The following is a 20059-nucleotide window of genomic DNA, read 5'->3' on the forward strand; positions in this document are numbered from 1 at the left end:
ACAAGTCAATCATTAGAAGAAAAAGAAAAAAATCAGACGTGCGCCTGTGACATAAATCGATGATCCGAAATCTTCAGACTTGCGCCTGTGACATGAATGCATCATTCGCCATCATAAATTTGTGAAAAACCTTTTTGACGTTACGCAAGGAATTGTAATTTCATAAAAAACGTAAGTTTCGTAGCACGTAGATCTAAAAAATTACTTTCCGCGTTATTTAGAAACATCGTTTATTATGAAGAACTAATTTTTGTAACGAGAATATTTGAAATGTGCGAAAAATTGAGGGTGTAGAAAAGGGTACCCGAGCCATTTTCGACTTTGAAACAGTGTCGTGAGGACAATTTGGGAGCTACTTGAAAGGAAGAAGAAGTAGACTCTGGTCTCGAAAGCCAGAAAACAACGGCGATGGGACTTCATACGTTGATCACACATCGCCGAATAAAATAAACTGGTTTGCGGACCGCTGACCCTTAGAAGGTTGTAGCGCCAAGGAGTAGAGTCTTGTTTATTGTGTGTGTGTGTGTGTTTGTGCGGGGAGGTGTGTTCTTACATACTGATATTGTTGAATAGCAAAACACAATGTTTCCGAGGAAATTATCATTGTTGTAAAATTATGAATTGTGAACAATTGGGTGTGTGAGGCGTGTCCTTGTTCAAGACACTCAAATGTTAACCTCACTTCCAAGTAATATACCCTGGACTGCAGTTTGCAGACTAACGAGGCTCTGGCGTCTGGACCCATGGTCAGTATATGCCTTTTTGAGACTTGGGTTTTGTCAATTTATTTCATCTCATCACCATTCATCCTCATCTTCGCAATTAGTCAATAGTGGTAGAAAATCGAAGTAAAGTAAATTAAATCATTTAGGGCCGGTTTTTCAATGTCCAGTTAAGGTTCATGTTTGCACCTAACTGGAAGTTAGTGAAAATTTCGGTTTTTCAATGTACAGTTAGCTCGTAACTGGAACTCTGGTGGCGATTATCTTTACTGGTACTTCTTCTTGCAGTTACCAGTCTAACTGGAAGTTGCGAAGCAACATGGATGCCTCGTGCAGCTATCGAAGTTCCACACTCGCAACTTCATTGTCGGATTAAACAAGATATGATTCATAAAACTTTCAAATTGGTACAGAAAAAGACTTGTTTTGTTTGGCAGAGCTTACCAGCGTCCATGCAAATATGGAAATTAAGCAGCGTAGTTGCTAGAATTCGCGGGCAAGGTTGTGTTAGAGAATTTGTGGCTAGGATATCCGGTCTACTAGGCATGATAATCTCCAATCGGTAATTTGGTGTAGTTGTTAGCGGCGCCACCTTTCGGAGCGTGTTGTGTTTTGTAATACGAGTTCAAGTCCTGGTCACGGGTATTTTTTTTTCTTGTCAATTATTTATTACGTGTGTTGCATTCAATTCACGCTTTATTGTTGAATGATCTTCTCGGATAAATATTACAGTAAATTTTAAAATTATTTTTAGTCGTACCTTCATATTTTTAGAAGTTTAGAAAGCATGCTTACTATTAACATGTTGTTTTTTCGCTCAACAATATGCATAGAGAGGTACAAAGCATGCAGTCAAATGTACAATATTTACATATTAATAATAATAATAATAATAGTGTTTATATCGACTTTCGAATTCTTCACGTTTCTTCTACAAGGAAGTATCTGCGCTTGCGCCTCATAACATAATTTCCCCCACGTGGAATTGGCCTTTATTAGAATAAAACCAAATTTGCAGTGCTGTCTTTCGTTAATTTATTTCGTAAGCATACAAAATGGATGCGCTGCCATTGTTCATATCGTTTCACAATGGAATAACGTGCTTTCGAGCGCGCCGTGCTTGTAGTTATACATTTAAACGCCAGGCTGTGTGCCAGTGGACGCGGTTTGAAACTATACTAACAGATGGCGGGCAGATCGATTTCCTGTAATTTCCGTGCTTCAGAATTGCCAACACACTATTTCGGAGAACGAACCATGGTTTAGTTAACTGGTAGTTACTTTCACATTGAAAAACCCGGTGCTGGTTAGGTCTGGCTGTTTTCTCCAACTGGCAGTTAGTTAACAGAAAGATTAACAGGACATTGAAAAACTGGCCCTTATTCAATTTTCAATAACTTGAAGTTCGTAATTGTTATTGCAATAGTAGTTTTTATATTTCTAGGTTTATTTGACTAAAGAACACAAATCATGTTAAGAATATGTTGCAGCAGCAATTCCTGTCTAGTTCCGCCATTGTTGATCAAAGGTGGTTTGTCATCTTGTATTGGAAGACAACCTCCCTAAGGTCCTCAACAGACAACATTAATAATCCTGGTCCAGGAGCACAAACCTGTTTGGATACCAGTGAGGCACCACGTTTTGAACCAATTCTTTTGACATCAAACGAGATGTGAAGCGGCGTAAGACAAAATAGCAAAGAAATATGCGCGTAAAAACGAGGACTACTTTTGATCCGCTTAACAGGAAGGGGGGGGGGCGAACGCGGAAGAAGTCGGAAAGCGATAGGTGTGTCTGAAGAAGACGTATTACCCCGACACAACAAACAGAATGAGCTCCTTTGATGTGAGACCTGCCGTGCCTGTCTCTGGGCAAGATTTCTGTGTGATAGTATCTCTTGCTGACATCAAAAAGTTGCCTTCCATTTGATGTGTTGGAATTCATCACGCAAAACTACCTGAGTCTATTGCGGCGGGGATTGGAAGGCGGGGTTGCGGGGTGCGTTACCAGGGGCAACCTTGCTGAAACCAGCATGTTATGAGACGCGAGATCGGGACGTGCAATATGAAGTTGTCATATCTGCGAGAATGCTGTCTGCCTCTTGCGTGACATGTGTGAATACAAGTTCCCCCTTACCTGATGCGCATTCATGCACGTTGCGGCGTTAATATTAAAAAGCATATTCAATATTTGCATGCATCAGATTCATGTGAGGTGTGCCAGCATACCTCTGTATGAACTTATGTTAACATGAAGGTATTCAGTGAGAACGGACTTCCTTGCTTATTTCGCATTAATTTAAATTACAAAACATTTTGGTTCTAGGAATACATAAAATTGTTTCATATACAGCTGCTATTAAATCACCAGACGTCCTCTATAGCTGAGTGATTATCACAGCTTTCTACGATGTCAGGGGTCCCGAGTTCGAATCCTGGTTTGGGACTACGTGTTTTTGTGAGTATCCCTTCATGAATGTCATCATATCATCACTGATTCTAGTTTTTGCGATTAACCAAAAGTGACAAAGAAACGAAGTAAAATAAACCACATCAAGGAACAATAAATCAAGCCGTAAGTCGCCAGGTAAAATAAGTTACAACCTAACATTTTGTTCTGGTTTCTCTCCATTTTAGAAATCTAGGACTTTTTAGATACCTCCTTATATCTAGGGTTTTCGGGAAAAGAAACATTCCTCACAAACTACGATTTTTCATTCCTTTCATCCAAATCACACTGAATCAATTAAAGAAAACATAATGAATATAGTTTTATATTGGGCATATACAAACGATTCTAAACAGTGAGGATCCAACATGTATATCATGTCTGTAAGGTATGTTATTGAAAGAATAAACATAAATAGTATTCTCCTGTAAAATTCCTTTTTTCTTTGATTGAGTTTCCTTTCTTCCGAACAGCACAGATACCTTTACTAATTAGATCAAATCAAACAGACAATGTAAAATCTTTGTTCGTCAATTGTTAATCCAACAGATCACAGAGCAAATTGAAACTTACCTACTACTTTTAATTCAATAAAAATACTTGTCGGAGGATGAGAAGACACTTGGCATTCATAAAGACCTGCGTCTCTTGGCTGAACGTATTTTATTTGCAATCCCCAATTCTGAAATGGAACGCACATATTAATCACATTTGAACAATGAAATCGATTAAATTACACAGAAAAGAATTCCACTAAATTGAATTCATTTAGAATCAGAACGTGTGAAATATGTAATTTAATGAACATATTCAAATTAAACATTTCAATCAAAACTAGGAGATATTTTAAATTATATTAATTGTTTTCATGGTTTTTCGGGTATGTAATGTGATATATATTCACGACAATTGTATTAATTTGTGTGTATGAATGTTGTTTAATAGAATTGTTTAAATAGTCTCTTCACACCGCATTACATTTTAAACTGATTTCATTTCCAATTCAGTAGCTATAGTGTGAACTAGGGATGACCAGATCCGTATACTGGATCCGTTTGGCCATCCCACATGAGCGATTCTTTGGAAAATAAGAATGTGTTTATAACATATTGTTACCTGCTAATATATATATATATGTATATATATATATATAATATACATACATATTTATATATTTATAGTGTGAGTGGCAGGTGTATAGAGGGGCCCAAAGGAAGAAATACGTGATTTTTTTGTTTCGGCTAAAAAACTGTTTTAGGGGGCAACCCCCCCTCAAATGTCACTTTTTGAAATTATTCTTACACTTTGTAATTATATACGTAACACTGCTGTTTTTTATTTTAATTTTTAAAACTGTAACTGTAGAACAATTGTATAATTTTTGTATAAACATTTCTGTCTTGTTAAAGGTTTCATCCTGGATTGGAATGTCTCACATTTATTTGTGTTTCCATTTCCAATACATTCGAATGAATACATATTCGTTTCAATGGCATTTACAAAATCACCTCTGACATTTTATGTTAAACAAGTAAGATTATGATTATTTTTGTGCACGAGTGTGTTAGCCGATGAGTAGCAAAGTATTTTAGAAATAAAACTTGAAAAAATATATTGTAGGACTAACTAATGAAAAATTTCTTTGTAATCGAAGATCATAATACCTTTTAAGGTGTGGTAATATTATAATGGGATTGAGATAGGAAACTCTCGGATCCGGATTTTGGGATCCGGATCCAGATCCGTTACTTTTGGATCCAGATTTTTCGGATCCTGATCTGTTTTGCCATCCCTAGTGTGAACAATGTAACATCCTGTTTACAAACATAACAGGAAGAATAGAAAACTACAGAATCATTGTCACCCAATGAAAACAAGAGAAACTATTACCAGACATAACTTATACCTAACATGTTTAATATAAATCGTTAAATAATTTCAAAACTGGAAAAAATGAAATTTAAAGTATTATATGCCACGAATTACCTGAAGATGCCTTATGTGGACAACTAGAAACCTGTCATCGCTGCTGTAAGTGGCCAATCCAACTGTTAGGAGATGATAATCCTTTCTCCTGATCCAAGACACCTGCGAAAGAAGAAAGGAGTTCATTTTAGTTAATATATCAAGTATCTTTCCCAGAATTAAAATTAACCCTTTACTATGGAGGCTGATAATCACACAACTACTATGGAGAGGTCTATCAGACCGCTGTTATGAATTTCAACTGTGCACATTCCAACATTTTTTTATGTTGTCAGAGGAGATGCAGTTCAAATTAATATGTACAATTTTCTGAAATTGAAAATAAGTGTTTAACCATTTGAAGCACAATGTAACAAATGTAACTACTATGGTATGTTTGTCAGACCGCTCGACGAAAATAATAATCAATATTTAAAAAAAAAACAAAAAAAAAAACAGCCAGGACCTCGTGACCTTGACAGCGTGTAGCTATCACCCCAATGAAAGATAGGGAGAAGGGTCCACTTGTGGTTGGAGGGGTGCGAGTAAAGTAAAAGAGAAATTCAGTGCTGACTGAGAGATGCTCCATACTAGGTACGGGTTAAAATGAAATGCGATTCAAAATATAACAATATTTACAAATATTAAACTTTCATTAGTAGACTGTTCTTACAGTACAAAATAAATTACTGAAATATTTCAGAATGGTGCTTTTGCATACATTTTGCTCTTCTAAGACGCATGATAACTAACAGCGTGAGGGAATTTATAACTAATCGCGCAGTGACTTGCAAAAACTTTGAATGTTGTACGACGCCTTCTTCTATCACTTGCTGCGTAAAATCAAATGTGTTTTCATTTACTGTGTAAGAGACGTGGTTTACTTCTCCCGACAAAGTTTCGCCATTCGATTAGGTTTAAAGTGAAATAAAATTTTCATTTCAACTCACTGCAGTCACGCAGGGCAGAAATAGAAAGATTTTCCATCCAAATATTGCGATGCCAAAGAAGTGGACAAAGGAAGTACATTTTCTCTTTATTTTTGTGCTACCATGTTAAAAATATATATATTTCGGGGGGTTGAACTCCCAAATACCACGCCTTGCAATATATTAACACAAGCACTTGAGTACTGCATGGAACCATTTTCGCTCGCTCGTACTCGTTCGAATCTCCCACGCTCGATCGTTTGCAAGGGAATCAGTTTAATGCGACAATAATCATAGATACGTATAATAAAATATCCGTCCTGGCAGTTTCAGCCCACAATCATCTGTTTTATTTTCAGATATTACTGTATTGGTAAGATAGACTAAACTACATTTAAACATGGAGATAATGACTATGTTTACTTAATTTTCAATTTCACTGTGTCTTTCACCTCACGATCCATATTTGAAGGCCAACTACCACAGGCAAATTACGGTTATGTGTGTCCTACTGGGCTTCGAGCGTTATTAGCTCGAGCGAAGAAGTTCTCGATTCCGAACGCTATCTAGCGTCGTTCGTTCGAACTACTTGGCACTCGAGCGAAATGCTCTCTCCCTGCAGCACTATAACAAGCACACACGAGCACTCAGATATATCTAAATCTAGCATACAAAGGGCTTTCATGTAAAAACATATTGAAAGACTTGCACAGTGACCAATGACATATTCATTTAACTTATACAATGCATATCGACTTCAATCTCTCCTTTTCAGAATCTAATTTACATAAACATCTTTTGAAATATTTAGTTCCCTCATATAACCAGAAAAATGAGAATGAGGGCGCTGGAGACAAAATAAAAAAAAGAAAATTGGAAAAGCGTTGATGTATTTCATCGATTGGCTTTTTTCCCTTTCGGGGAGGGGGAGTCCCCCACACATTTACCATCCTAACGTTCTTTATCTTAGCTATTTGATCTTTCCCCTAAAGTGTTCTCCCCTTCTCCTTTACAAAGACTGGTTATCTCTCTCTCTCTCTCTCTCTCTTTCTCTTTCTCTTTCTCTCTTTCTCTACTTGGAACAGATCCTCACTACAAATCAATTCAACTATTTCTCTCTCTCTCCCGCTGCAGGATTGCGGCGCTCCCCCCGAGCTTTTGGCAAAGTGTCAAACGGTTTTTGAGCGTTTGGTGTTGCCACAAATTGGCCGTGCTTTGTCTCCCACGCTCACCCTTCAGACCCCTCAACATCTTCGCCAGTCATGCCGCATCCTCCCGGTTATAAAATACAGCCACGGAGACAAAAAATGCCCCGGAACCGCGAAACACTGTTGCATTGCAAAAAGCCCTGCATGAATAGCGTATAAGCCAGCGCTCTGGTGTTTTGGCGCTTGTAATTTATTAGCGACTCCGGAATGTTCAGCCAAGGGACCGGAAGTTCGTACATTGTCTTTTCGTGTCTTTCGTTTCTTACTTACTTTTGACTAAAAATAACATCCTGCACAGTGGGTCAACGTGCTGCACTGAAATTAGCTTCTGAACAGAATTGTGTTTGAAAATTCATACATTTCTTCAGTGTAATTTGTTACGTAATAAGGTTCAGAATTTCTGCATTTACATTGTAGCCGTTTACTCATTGTACAATCACCGAAATTAGTAGTACAATTAAATTCATACCGCGATTTTCTGCACTCATTTTAACGTTTTATAAAATTAATTAGTGACGTTACTTGTACACAAGGTGGATTGATTTAAATCAAGATATAAATCAGGTGATTTTGTTTTAAAAAATCACTAATTTAATTTACTTTAAGGAAATGGTTTATAGAAATATATATATATATATATAAGGATTTTGTATATATCACAATCACTTTTTGTGAAAGTACATTAATGTTGTAATCATTTAATGGTGTGTATTAGGCTCTAAGAAAGAAAATGAAAGGAAACAAAATATGTATACTGCTTGTGTGAAGATCATAAGAAAGAAAATGTAATATCTAAACACGCTTAAATTCTGTTGATTTAAATTTCAATAATTTTTATGGGCAAAAATAGCAAACATTTTGTGCAGAATAATATACAAAATAATAATCATATTAAACCGTAAATAGTGACATTATCATTAAACTGTAAATAAACATGGCAGCTAATATTTCGCAAACTATCATTAAAAAATTGCCAAATTTCAGCTACAAAGACTAAAAAATATTTTATGTTACAATTATAGAGTACATCCAGAATGTTTTAATTTCACTGGAAGAAAAGTTACTGAAATTATCATAGTTTCATTAACAAACTCAACAAACATTTCCATATTAGGTTCATATGTACAGAATCATAAACAGAAGAATGTATATTTACGTATAATTTTTTATTTACTTTAATTAAACTGTTCAAATATTTTACAAGGCCGTTTACTAGGAAAAGCCTTTTTATAAAAGACATATATTCATATGTATGGTGCAAAAAACATATAAGCAATTTTAATCGTGTTTTTTTTTTTTAAAAATCGCTTTAAATAAAAAAATCCGATTAAAATGAAAAAATCATCAAAAATGATTCTTTATAAATAAAAATCATGATTTTTATCTACCCTGCTTGTACAGGGTTTACGAATTCAATATTGCGGTATGTTTTATACAGTGTATATTGGTACAATTATTTTGTACCTTTTTTCCACACAAAAACTTTTTCGTCTTCTAAAATGAAAAATAGAGATTATATATTTTCCGCAGTTGAATCATGTGATTGAATTCTATCTTTTTCAAATACGCTGTATCAAGCAACAAACTGCCGTAGTGCTAAGTGAGGCGAGTGTACTAAAAAGAATTAAAGGCTAATTACACCAAGTAATAGAAATTTCTACCTAAAAGCAAACGAAAATGTAGGTCAAACCGCACCATGTACAGAAACGTTGTGCGAAGAAGATATTTCCGGCACTACTATGCGAGATGAGCGTATGACTGCATTGTCATCTGAAATTAAGGGGATGAAGTAGTTCCATGCTGATGTATTTCAAGTCTGCTAAAATGCGGGCACATATTGGAGATAATAAAACAATGACATATATGTTATTGATTTATAAACGTTATATTTGATTAAGTATCATTAATTAATTGTTTCGGCTCTTATGTATTTCTTATTGAATGTAAAAACGCTCACTCTTAAAACTCACATTATCACCTGTAAGATAAATGTTCTGGCAGTTTCTATACTAGACAGTTCTTACACTACCTCCTTTCGTCGCATTGGAGACAGCCTTCTCACTTTCTCAAAGAACTCGACACTACAATGTGCCGTATGTAATATTATTTTAAGTGTTCGGCATATTCTAATTGAATGTATGTATATATATGTATATATACGCGTATGTACCTATCTATCGACAGTATCAATATAGCTTCACTTATTTATCTCTCTCGTCCGCCCTCCCTCCCTAACTCATTCTCTCACCCCCGCTCTCTCTTTCTTTCTCTCTCTCTCTCTCTATGCGTCGCACTTTTCTTCTCTCTTAGATGAACACATTTTGTACTCGAATCATTATTTTAACGTACTCTGACTGTGAAGGTTCGAATCCTACCATTATCCTTGTTCTCATATGCAATCATCACTGGGGGCCTCCTCGATGGCGCACTGGTAATTTCGTCGCCTTGTAATCAAGCGGTCCCGGGTTTGAGACCCGGTGGCTGCACATGGTGTGGCTCGGACCCCATTTTAAGCTGTAGGTCCAGTCTCGATTAGCCTTACCGTGCAAAAGTGGACTTATAATACCAACTTAATCAATCAATTAATCAATCATCATTCATGATCATCGTGAGAATTAATCCAAATAGAGTGAAAAACGACGTTACATAACTAATAAAATCTTTTCTCCGCAATGATTACTCCTATTTCCGCAATCCAATCCGCCAATCACACTATCCCCTTTACCTGAACTGCTAAAAAAAATAGCACGAAGAGAAATACTAGGAAAAATATATGGAGAGAGATTGCAGGGGTTGTTAAACAGTGTACCCTTCCTGATTGCGAATCTCCATTCACCAATTTCGGAAGAAATGGCACCGGCTTGCCCATCGCTGTTCGTGCAGTGGGACAGTAAATCACTTTGGGCCCGCGAGCCCAGTGTCCAGATAACTTCAATAAGCTGTTTGTTCTCTCCCCCGGCTACAATGTTGTCGGCTTTGCGAGGAGACTGCTGCCGTGGCTAAATAAAGCTCTCTCGCCTCTGTTTTTTCCACCGGAGGGAGAGGGAAAGAAACGTACGTGCTGGAAATTCATTACATATGTCAGATAGGATGACTTACTGGCTCTGAAAATGATAAAAGCAGGGTGGTGGTCGCACAGAAAGGTATGTCGGTTCCCCATTCCATTTGCATCAATAACTGAATTTACATTCACGTGTGTAAACGATTTAGAAAGATCACTTCTCTGCTGATTTTGTTTTTACCTTTAAGCTGCAAGCCAAAGAGAACCAACTTTTGTCGCATTAGTTCCATGATAATACAGTTATCCAACAAAACGCCGGAATTAGAAACCCATTTCTGAAAAAAGCCATTAAACACACGGAAATAATTTAATTACGAAAGTAAGTTAACCAAAAAATTAACTTTTTCCTCTCGAACAAAACTCGATTTCGAAGGCCACGAGCTTATATTTTTAGAAATTATCATTTTTAAATCCACCTCGTTCTCATTCATCCCTTGCTAATATTTAAACTACCTTTTCAACGTACCATATTAAATTAAATGAACAAATGAATATCGTCAGGCTTCCCTGATACTATAATTGCCATCGTTGTAGCCTCCTAATTAAGTGGTCACGTTTCGAATCGTACAGAGGTGTGAATCCTAAGTCCACAGTAGTATCCACGATGGCGCAGTGGTAGCGTCGTCGCCTTGTAATCAAGGGGCCCCGGGTTCGATACCCGGTGGAGGTACATAGTGGTTCGGATTCCACTTTAAGAAGCTGTAGGTCCAGTCCCGATTAGCCTTGCTGTGCATAAAGTAGGCTTAAAACACCAACTCAATCAATCAATCAATCATTAAGTTCTCAGTAGCTTATCTGAGCATAAAGTGGACTTAAAAGTGTGAAGAAATGCTGATAATCAGTTTCTTTGAAGAGAAGGATTTGGAAATTGTGTTTTATTTTTTGATTGATTTATAGTACGGTACTTTTATCCAGAAGAGAATGGAAATCTTAATGTGCAATAAAGCTTAAAACAGATGTCATTCTCATTCATGAAAATTAGTTATTTTCACTCGCCTGCGTATCGGAGACAGCCGTATAAATCATGGTCATCTGCTGCAAGGGCTGGATCCTCCAATGTTTTGCATTTATAATGTCGTTTTAAGTTCGGCATATTCTTCTTGAATGTTCCGATTTTGCTTTCCTCTTCCCAACTGTTTGTCATCGCTGTTGAAAGATGACGACATTGTTTTATTAAATGTGTTTAGCTTCTTGAGAAGAGCTGGACTCTATCACTGTCAATGAGGAAGTTTTCAGTGTATTCCTGCCTTTACAATGTGTTGTGGTGTTTGTCTTGTGCAAGTCCCTTTACAATCTTGCACTTTTAACGCTTCTCAAGGGTCTTTCTACACCAATTTTCTTAACATTTTAAGTAAGACTTTTAGATAAGGATATATTTTCCAGCATACATTGAAGAGTACAAAATGGCAACGCACCAAATTTAATCAACCAACAGATATAAAATAATATAGCTCTTCTTCGAGGAACTTCAGTAATGAATGTCTTTGACATCAATGCCAAATTTCTATGAGCTGATTTCTAAGTTTAAAATTTTAATTCGAAAAATATTAAACTGTAAAGATAGAAAGTTTAATACATTTTAAAAGTACTCTTTCTTCCAAGATACCAACTACTAAGAAGGGGAGAAGTTGTTTTGGTAACACAAGGATTTCTCGAATATTGAAAAAAATGAGAACCAAAATTTCTTGTACACAGGCTGTCAGATGGCAATTTGAAACCAAGACAAAACGCAAACAAAATTCATGTAATTTAATGACAGGTAGTGCACAGAAACATTAGGAAAAGCACTTGCGTTATGCCTACGTTTACATGCGTCAACATGAACGAAAAGTCTTCTTTCGACATCAATCTTGTTGGAATGGCTCTATTTATGGAGCAAGGTTTTGGCACCTACGGGTAAGATAAGGACAGCGTTCAAAGATTTCCTATCCGAGGGCTCAGTCGATAATCCAATAGCTGTTCGCTCTGGCCTTCCCATTGTTGCTAATGGATGTGCGTCCTCCATCAGCATTGATCTTTACGTGGGGAACTCGTGGTGACACAAAACCAAAGAGTCGCAATGATCATTCGACTCCATTATTAAACTAATAAGAAAAGTTGACTTTACATTAGGATCGATATCAGGGGCCATATTCATCCTACTTTCAAGTATTCCTTACTATTTGAAGTATGTCTTACTGTTCTAAAATTTGGTATTTATTAATATTACTATACATCATTTTGAATATCAATACCTCTAATGGTACAACACAGTATCTACGTTTACGGAAATATGAAAATCTAAAATTGATTATAATTATTTCTGTACTTAACGGTATTGCCTTTACTTTAAAATTATTCACTATCTATTTACAATCTTAATATATAAAACAGTTTGTTTTCCTTATTCACTGACTCATTAAAGCACAGCTGAAACCCCTGGACCTAGAAACCTGAAAGTTTCTTCTTATGACGTAAGAACCCACCAAGAAGACCAAAAGGCTAATCCATATTTACCAACAAATCGTACAAAAACCACTTTATGAACTGATTTTGGCAGGAATGATACAAGAATCGTACTTTTTCGTTGGTCAAGTAAATGAGACACCATCCCATCCTGAGCTCCAGACGAAGGGCTTATTTGATTCTGTGTGGTTTCTACAGGACGGCGCACGAGCACATTTCACCTCAAAAGTTTGGATTGGTTGAGAGTCGTACACTGTCCTCCTCTACCATTGGCATGGTGTGCACCAAGTCTGGAGGATAATATCACACCAGATGATTCTATTTGTGGAATTATTAATGGAAGATGTCCGCAAATGACGTTATGTTTCAGGCGATGCGTTGCAATGTCTTGTGTGCCATGCTTTTGTGGTTGTGACGTCACAAATTAGCAACCAGACGTGGAGGAGCAAATAGAGTTTTCGATTCATAAAATACATATTGATGGAAGAAGTGTAACTTAATTTATTATTATTATTATTATTATTATGTATTTGAAGTAGTGTTACACTTAAACTTTCAGTATATTTATACTGATTGTCTAACTATAAAAACAGCTTATTGCCCTACATGCTAAGCATGCACTTATGCTAATTGCTTATACTAGATGCACAAAATATGGAAATTTGCAAATGTATATAATTTAGAAACATAAGAATAAAATGTAAGTAAGTGAAGGATAAAGAGTTTTCCAACTAATATTTGTTATGGAGGCAATGAGATAAATAAGTTACACGAACAAGCCTTGTTTATATTAAGTACACTGCAGTTGCTGACCAAGACAGGTTTATTAAAAATTAAAAGCATTTTCCACGTCATCAGGGTCTTCCTCAGACGGAGAACTAAACTATTTTTTAAAATCTATTTTTATGTATCTTTATCGCGAATCGAACACAGAGTTTCTTGATTGGAAGGTAGCACAAGTAGGGGGAAATTTTCCAAACTAATATTGTATCTCTAAACTCTCACATTTTCACGTAACATTCTTACGCTGATAAAAAGCAAGACAGCTTTGGAGGAGTAATTTTCTATCAGACTCCTTCCCCACCTTCGATAAAACGATGACTGTGCGCTCCAACCTCACGACTGCTGTTAATGGTTCTATTTAATTGAGGCTCGAATCGATTTTTATAACAGTCTCGGCAACAGCGAAAAGGTCACTTCGATCATAGGTCGAATGTTCTGAACTACACGGGCCAAGTTTCCCTCTGCTCTGTTGAACTTTCGAGGAACAAGAAACGCGGGAGAGAGATTTCAGGAGGAGATAACAGGTGAGTGTGTGTTGACTGTGCGTGAAGCTGATATCAGTTCTCCGAACTCTACGCACAGCTCTATGTAGCAAGGGTAGTGAGCCAGTATTTCCCAACCGCCGTCACCTGGCTTCAATTATACCAGATCTGTTTAGTTTGCTCGAAAAATTTAAAATTAAATCTTTTATAGTGGACACATTCCGATTAAACGTAAGGCCATGAAATTAGGCGGCTGGCAGAGGTCAGCGTTGTTGCCATGTCGTAGCACAACCCCGTGTGTCCGGTGATTTAAGAGAATGAAAGATCTCGTTGTAGAGTTGGTCTTTGTAATCCATGTGATACCACCTGACAGTGTTTGCTCTAAAGGCCAGGGCTGACACAAAAGTGCCCCAGAGAGAGGTCGGTCTGACGCTTGAAATAGGCAACGCAGCCCGGTTGACGTTACCACACAGCGCGCGGGAACCAGTGACTTTTGGCCCGCTCTCGCTTTGCTTGTCCCATATGTGGCACCAATGCAATTTTGCCCAGCCGCCTATTTTCATACCCGGGCATTTACTTTAAATTTATCGTTGTTCAAAACGCTATGTGCCAATGAAATTCAGCACTTACGTTGTTGGCCTAAGGAAACTACTAGAGTTCAATAGATCCAATGGTTGACAACGTACGTACATAAACCTAATTTAAAATTTATCAACAAGCCCAGACGTAATCAAATTATTACTCTCTATGATTATGGTATAATTCATTTATTAATATTTAATTTGAAGGGTAAATATTCATTAATGTATAAAATCAAAAAGTCCCGCGGCGTGACCGTGCGGTCTAAGGCGTCAGGCTTTGGTCTCGGGCTAAGGACGCGCGCAGGTTCGACTTTCCTAGGGAAGCGTAAAAACTTTTCTCTTGTGATTTCGGCCAGTATTCGCCCATTGGATGATATTAAGCGAACAACTTCCTCCATAATTCATTGCACGGAATCACGCTCAGCTGTCATATTTCGAGCAAACAGATCAGATTCTGCTATCTAAACATGCTGGGTAAGCACTGTGTGTATGATATTTACCGAGGTGATTCATGGAATGATTACAGCCTCCCAGATGGCTAAGTTGTAGCGTCATCGCCTTGTATTCAAGGGATCCCTGGTTCGTTACCCGATGGAAACACACAGTGGTTCAGATCCCACTTAGCTGTAGGTCCAGTTCCGATGAGCCTTACTGTGCATAATGTGGATTTAAAGAAACAAATCATTCAAGGTATATATGATGATATATGATAATGATTACATGAGTAATGTGTACATATAAAATATAAAAAATTTTCTTGCTGAAGGAAGGTTTCTCATACGCCTTCCTCAGCACGTGCGAATATGTTTCCCTGACTTGATGCAAAGTACATTGCGTGATGACGTCAACTTAAATATAATCCATTTCGTCATGAGGAAATTTTGGAGCTAAGAATGAGTAGCGTAACGCGATCATGGAAATCTACAACAACGACGCGGGTTCGTCGTGCTGACCACACGTCACACCGTAACTGGTTGAATGATCATCCACCTCTTCTGAGGCACGTGCGAGTGAGACCAACAGTCGGTAGGTACGCCTTGCCCTCAAGGGCTGTTTCGTAACGAATTATGAAATAAAAAAGGTACTTACGAGTAAAATTATTATGATCGGGGAACCGACGCTTTAAACGCAATGCCATAGAGGGCCACACTATCATATGATGCATGAAAACATGCGAGGACATGCATAACAAAACTTTTGCGGTCATCCTCAGGCCACCTACAAGAAGATGCTGGCATGCATTTACCCTCACACACGACAGTATAAACAGTTTTTGTACGTTTTATTGAATGCACGACACGTCAGTCAAACGGTGACATACGCGTATCTACTGCTGATCCCAAGTTTTCAGGTTCGTGTTGTGGCCTAGCATGGATTTTTCTTCGTGAGTGTACATTCAATCAATCATTCTCATCTTCGCAATTACCTAAAAGTTGATGAAAATGAGAAACTACGTAGTAGAAATCGATAGAAGGGGTTGATACTCTAAAATTCGTACCCGTACCTCTTTTTATCAAAATCGCGTTACAATATCGGAATCATACACTTAAAATCGATGGGTATCATACATAGGTTATTTCTACATTCATCTCGGCTTTGAAATATCTTTCATGAAATTTTCAACGGAGTGCTTACTTTTGAGAAGCAATATAGTTTACTATTCCACTATTAATTTGTATTTTCGTGCGAGAATTCATTGTTTACATCAAATATACACTACAAAATGGTGTTATAGCAACACAGACATTGCTACAGGAGATTCACATCACATTTTGGCAACGTTTAACCTCTATGGGCTTTAAATAGTGTTAATAACGTCATTTTAACCCTACTAAGGTTAAGTTTTGTCCTAAATGTCGGATTTGTTTCCTGAAACCACCGGCTCTGTCGCTTTAACATCAGTGTTTTTACAGTGCACGTAATAGGCACAGACCAAATCGCATATTGGACACTAGAGTGCTGCATGAAGGAGATTTCGCTCGAGCACCCGATAGTTCGCCTGGGTGACGCTAGATGGCGTACGGAATGGAAAGCTATTCCGCTCGAGTGAATAACGCTCGAAAGAGCGGCATAGGGTCATTCAGGGACATCTGGACACTTGGGAGATCCCTACACTTTTAAGAAAAAACCCTCTCAAGCATGTGCTGCCACCTAGTTAACGGTCGAAAAGCACAACTCAGAAGTGCTTCAAGGTCTGTGTGTGCAATTGTTTGTCGACGGTTGGAATACCTGATTTTTGGGGGAAGAAATACCATCCGAAACTCTTTCTGGTGAGTAAGTCATAGTGTCTAAAGACCGTACTATAAGAATAGCATTGAAAACTGATGTATATTTTACCGATGTGTGTAAATTTATTAGATTTACAAAGTGGACGGTGGAAGAGCCAAACACTGGTGAATATCGCTGTCTGCTCCAAAGAAGCGTGCACGTTCATAAGAGGCAGTGCTGCCATCTAGTTGGAAAAAAATGTAACTCTGGGAGATTCCGACACCATGCTATGGGGAGATCTCGACATGTCGAAATGTCCCGAATCGGCGTTACCCCCACACCCCCTATACGCCTTCATGGCGTGGTGCTATGCACAGGGGAACACTTTACCTTTTACCTTTACCTCGTCTACAAAAGTTTTTGTTTCTCTTTCAGGTATGCAACGTCCGCGCGCCGGAGCACTGCACACTACACCACGGAGCGGTGCAAAAGTGTACCCATATATGCTAGCTTGTAGCCAGCCGAAGACATGGACTCAAAGTATCTCAGGGCTTGCGGGGTTTAGTATGGAAAGGTCAAAGGTCAACTTGTAAAAGTTTATTTATATTTATACACGCATGTAAATAACCAGTTTAGCACAAACGCTCTTAAATCCTCCTCAGTGAGGTACCTGGGCAGTATTAGTATTCTTATCTAATTTAGGGGGGAACCAACTAGTACAGGTAACCAATAGGAACCTGGGTAGCCGTCACGTGCCACGCCGTCTGGGGACAACATGCGAAAGCGTCAATAGCGAGGGACGGGCCAAGGGGCCCGCGGTTTCACAAAGGTGTTGGTGTGAAAGGACGCCGCAAAGTCAATCCAGCTACGACAAGGGAACGGTTCGGTCCCTTGGCATGTCCAGTCAGTAGCAAGAGACGGCAAGGTACAAAGGGTAGGTCTGGAAGCACCCAGGAGACTTGGGCTTGGGCCGCCACGACCCAAGGGTAGCACATCAAGCTCTTATGGGGCAGACCAGGTAGGTAGGGAATCTGTTTTTTTTATTCTCCTCCTTCCTTCTCAAGGAAGCTATTGGATCCTGGTAGGGGAAACTTCCAGACTAGATCTGGGAACCAGGTCTTTCGCAGTCGGCATCTGGCAGTCGACTGAGCTCCGGGCCTCGCTGCTTTGTTTATATACTGTTTGGTGGCAGCACTGAGGCGGGTGGAGAAGATCGGAACTAAGCCGGCTGCAGCGTTGCAAACTCCCTTCAATTCACGAGATGCAACTCGTGCGTTATAAAATATCAAGTTTAGCATTGTGAAAACCACTAGCATGTGGCGATATAAACTTAACACTTGTGTGCTAAACTGAACACGTTACATTAAAGAAATTACAAGATAAAGAGATTCAACAATGCAAGTTACAAATTAAACAACAATTACTGCACAAAAGATAACTGAATGAGTAAACCACGCAGGGTATTTAGCATGCTTTCTTTAACCAAAACGTGTGTGCCATAACAATATATGCTTCATGCTTAACAACAATGCACTCAAAATTAGATAAAAGATAAATCAAAAGCGTAAGCCTCGCAGGGCATTTCTCAAGCATTAATAATTATATATTAAAGAATATGGCTATCACGCAGGATAGCTACATGTGATGACCACATAGGGTCGTTACAGGTATCGGAAATGCCTCGAACATACCAATATAAAGGAATTCATGGCAAGTGTAAGCCAGAGGATATGGCGGCTGCGATAAGGGAAGTAACAGAAAACAAAATACCTCTTGCAACTGCGGCCAAAAGATGTAATGTTCCTAGAAACACGTTAAGAGCAAGGGTGGTAACGGGTATTGTGTCAAACCGGCAAACTGGAAAAGGAACAACACTAAGTGCTGCTGTGGAGCAACAATTGGTTGAACATATGCTATTGTTAGATTCGAAAGGATTTGGTATGACAATAAAGGATCTGAGGGAGATTACTTTCAAATTTGCAGAAAGAAACAATGTAAAACATAAATTTAATACCGAAAAGGGAATGGTAGGATATGACTGGGTGTACTCTTTCCTAGAAAGACATCCCAATTTGTCCATTAGAAAAGCACAAGGACTGTCTTACGCTCGTTCAAGAGGTCTTAACAGAGATGAGGTTCGAAAATTTTTCGACAATTTAAGGAAGATGTACGACAACCTTGAACTATGGGAAGATCCGGGAAGAATATTCAAAGCAGATGAAACTGGGCTACAGCTGATATTCAAGCCAGGAAAAACTATTTCTCTCAAGGGGAAAAAAGACGTTTATCACGCCACGACGGGGGAAAAGGGTTCTACCGTCACTGCAATGGTTTGTAGCAGTGCAACGGGAAGTGCAATTCCACCTTTTGTGATCATGAAGGGTGTCCGACATAAACCCTCCTATGCAAAAGGGTTACCGAATGGGGCATGTGTCCAGTTGTCTGAGTCTGGGTACATGACTAGTGAAGTATTTCGTCACTTTCTTGACCATTTAAATAAATACAAGCCTCAAGGGAAAATTCTGCTTATTATAGATGGGCATGCCTCTCATTGCAAGGACCCAGATGTCCTTGAGAAAGCTACAAATTTGGGGATCGAAATGCTCTGTCTCCCTCCTCATAGCACCCACAAGTGCCAACCGTTAGACGTGTCTTACTTCAGAAGTCTGAAACACTTCTACAATGAGGCATGTAGAAATTTCGTTCGTCATCATCCTGGGAAGGGGATCACAAAGGACGATTTTGGAGAGATTTTTAAGCAAGCTTGGGATAAATCGGCAACATCAGGTAATCTTGCCAGTGGATTCCGAAAATGTGGGATTTATCCATACAATCCTGACATACTGGAAGACGATGTCTTTGAGTATCAACTGGTCCCTAGTGAAAATGGTGGAGTTCCAATCATACAGGAGGAAGAAATTGCTCGTGGTCAAGATGAACGATCTTCTTCTGGTAGTTCGTTTGCAGAGCTGTCTCCAGTACCAGTGACAGAGAAGGTTTCTGGACGGAACAAGAAGGAAGACCCAGGAATCTGTCATTGTAACATCCGCCGAATACATTCAGAAACTTCGTGCAAAACAAGCCACTCCTCCATCTAAAAGGCGTCAAGGAAGGGCTGCACCCAGTACCTCGAAGGATCTCAAGAACAATGAAAATTATTGTGGTGGTTGTGGTGGGTACTACTTCGACGACACTGAAGGACAGAAATGGGTGGAATGTATGGGGGA

General features: G+C 38.5%; 1 protein-coding gene across 1 annotated transcript in view; it reads right to left on the reverse strand.

Moving 5' to 3' along the window:
- The window catches only part of LOC145995123 (lachesin-like), a 356578-nt gene that overhangs the window by 13762 nt on the left and 322757 nt on the right, over window positions 1-20059 (reverse strand). Inside the window, exons 3-4 of the mRNA XM_083131660.1 lie at window positions 5157-5258; window positions 3744-3852 (exon numbers count right to left, since the gene is read on the reverse strand). Coding sequence (XP_082987786.1) covers window positions 3744-3852; window positions 5157-5258 — 211 coding nt within the window. The remainder of the gene's footprint in view (window positions 1-3743; window positions 3853-5156; window positions 5259-20059) is intronic.

Source organism: Lepisma saccharinum, chromosome 11 (genome assembly GCF_977018435.1).
Source record: "Lepisma saccharinum chromosome 11, izLepSacc3.1, whole genome shotgun sequence".
NCBI lineage: Eukaryota > Metazoa > Arthropoda > Insecta > Zygentoma > Lepismatidae > Lepisma > Lepisma saccharinum.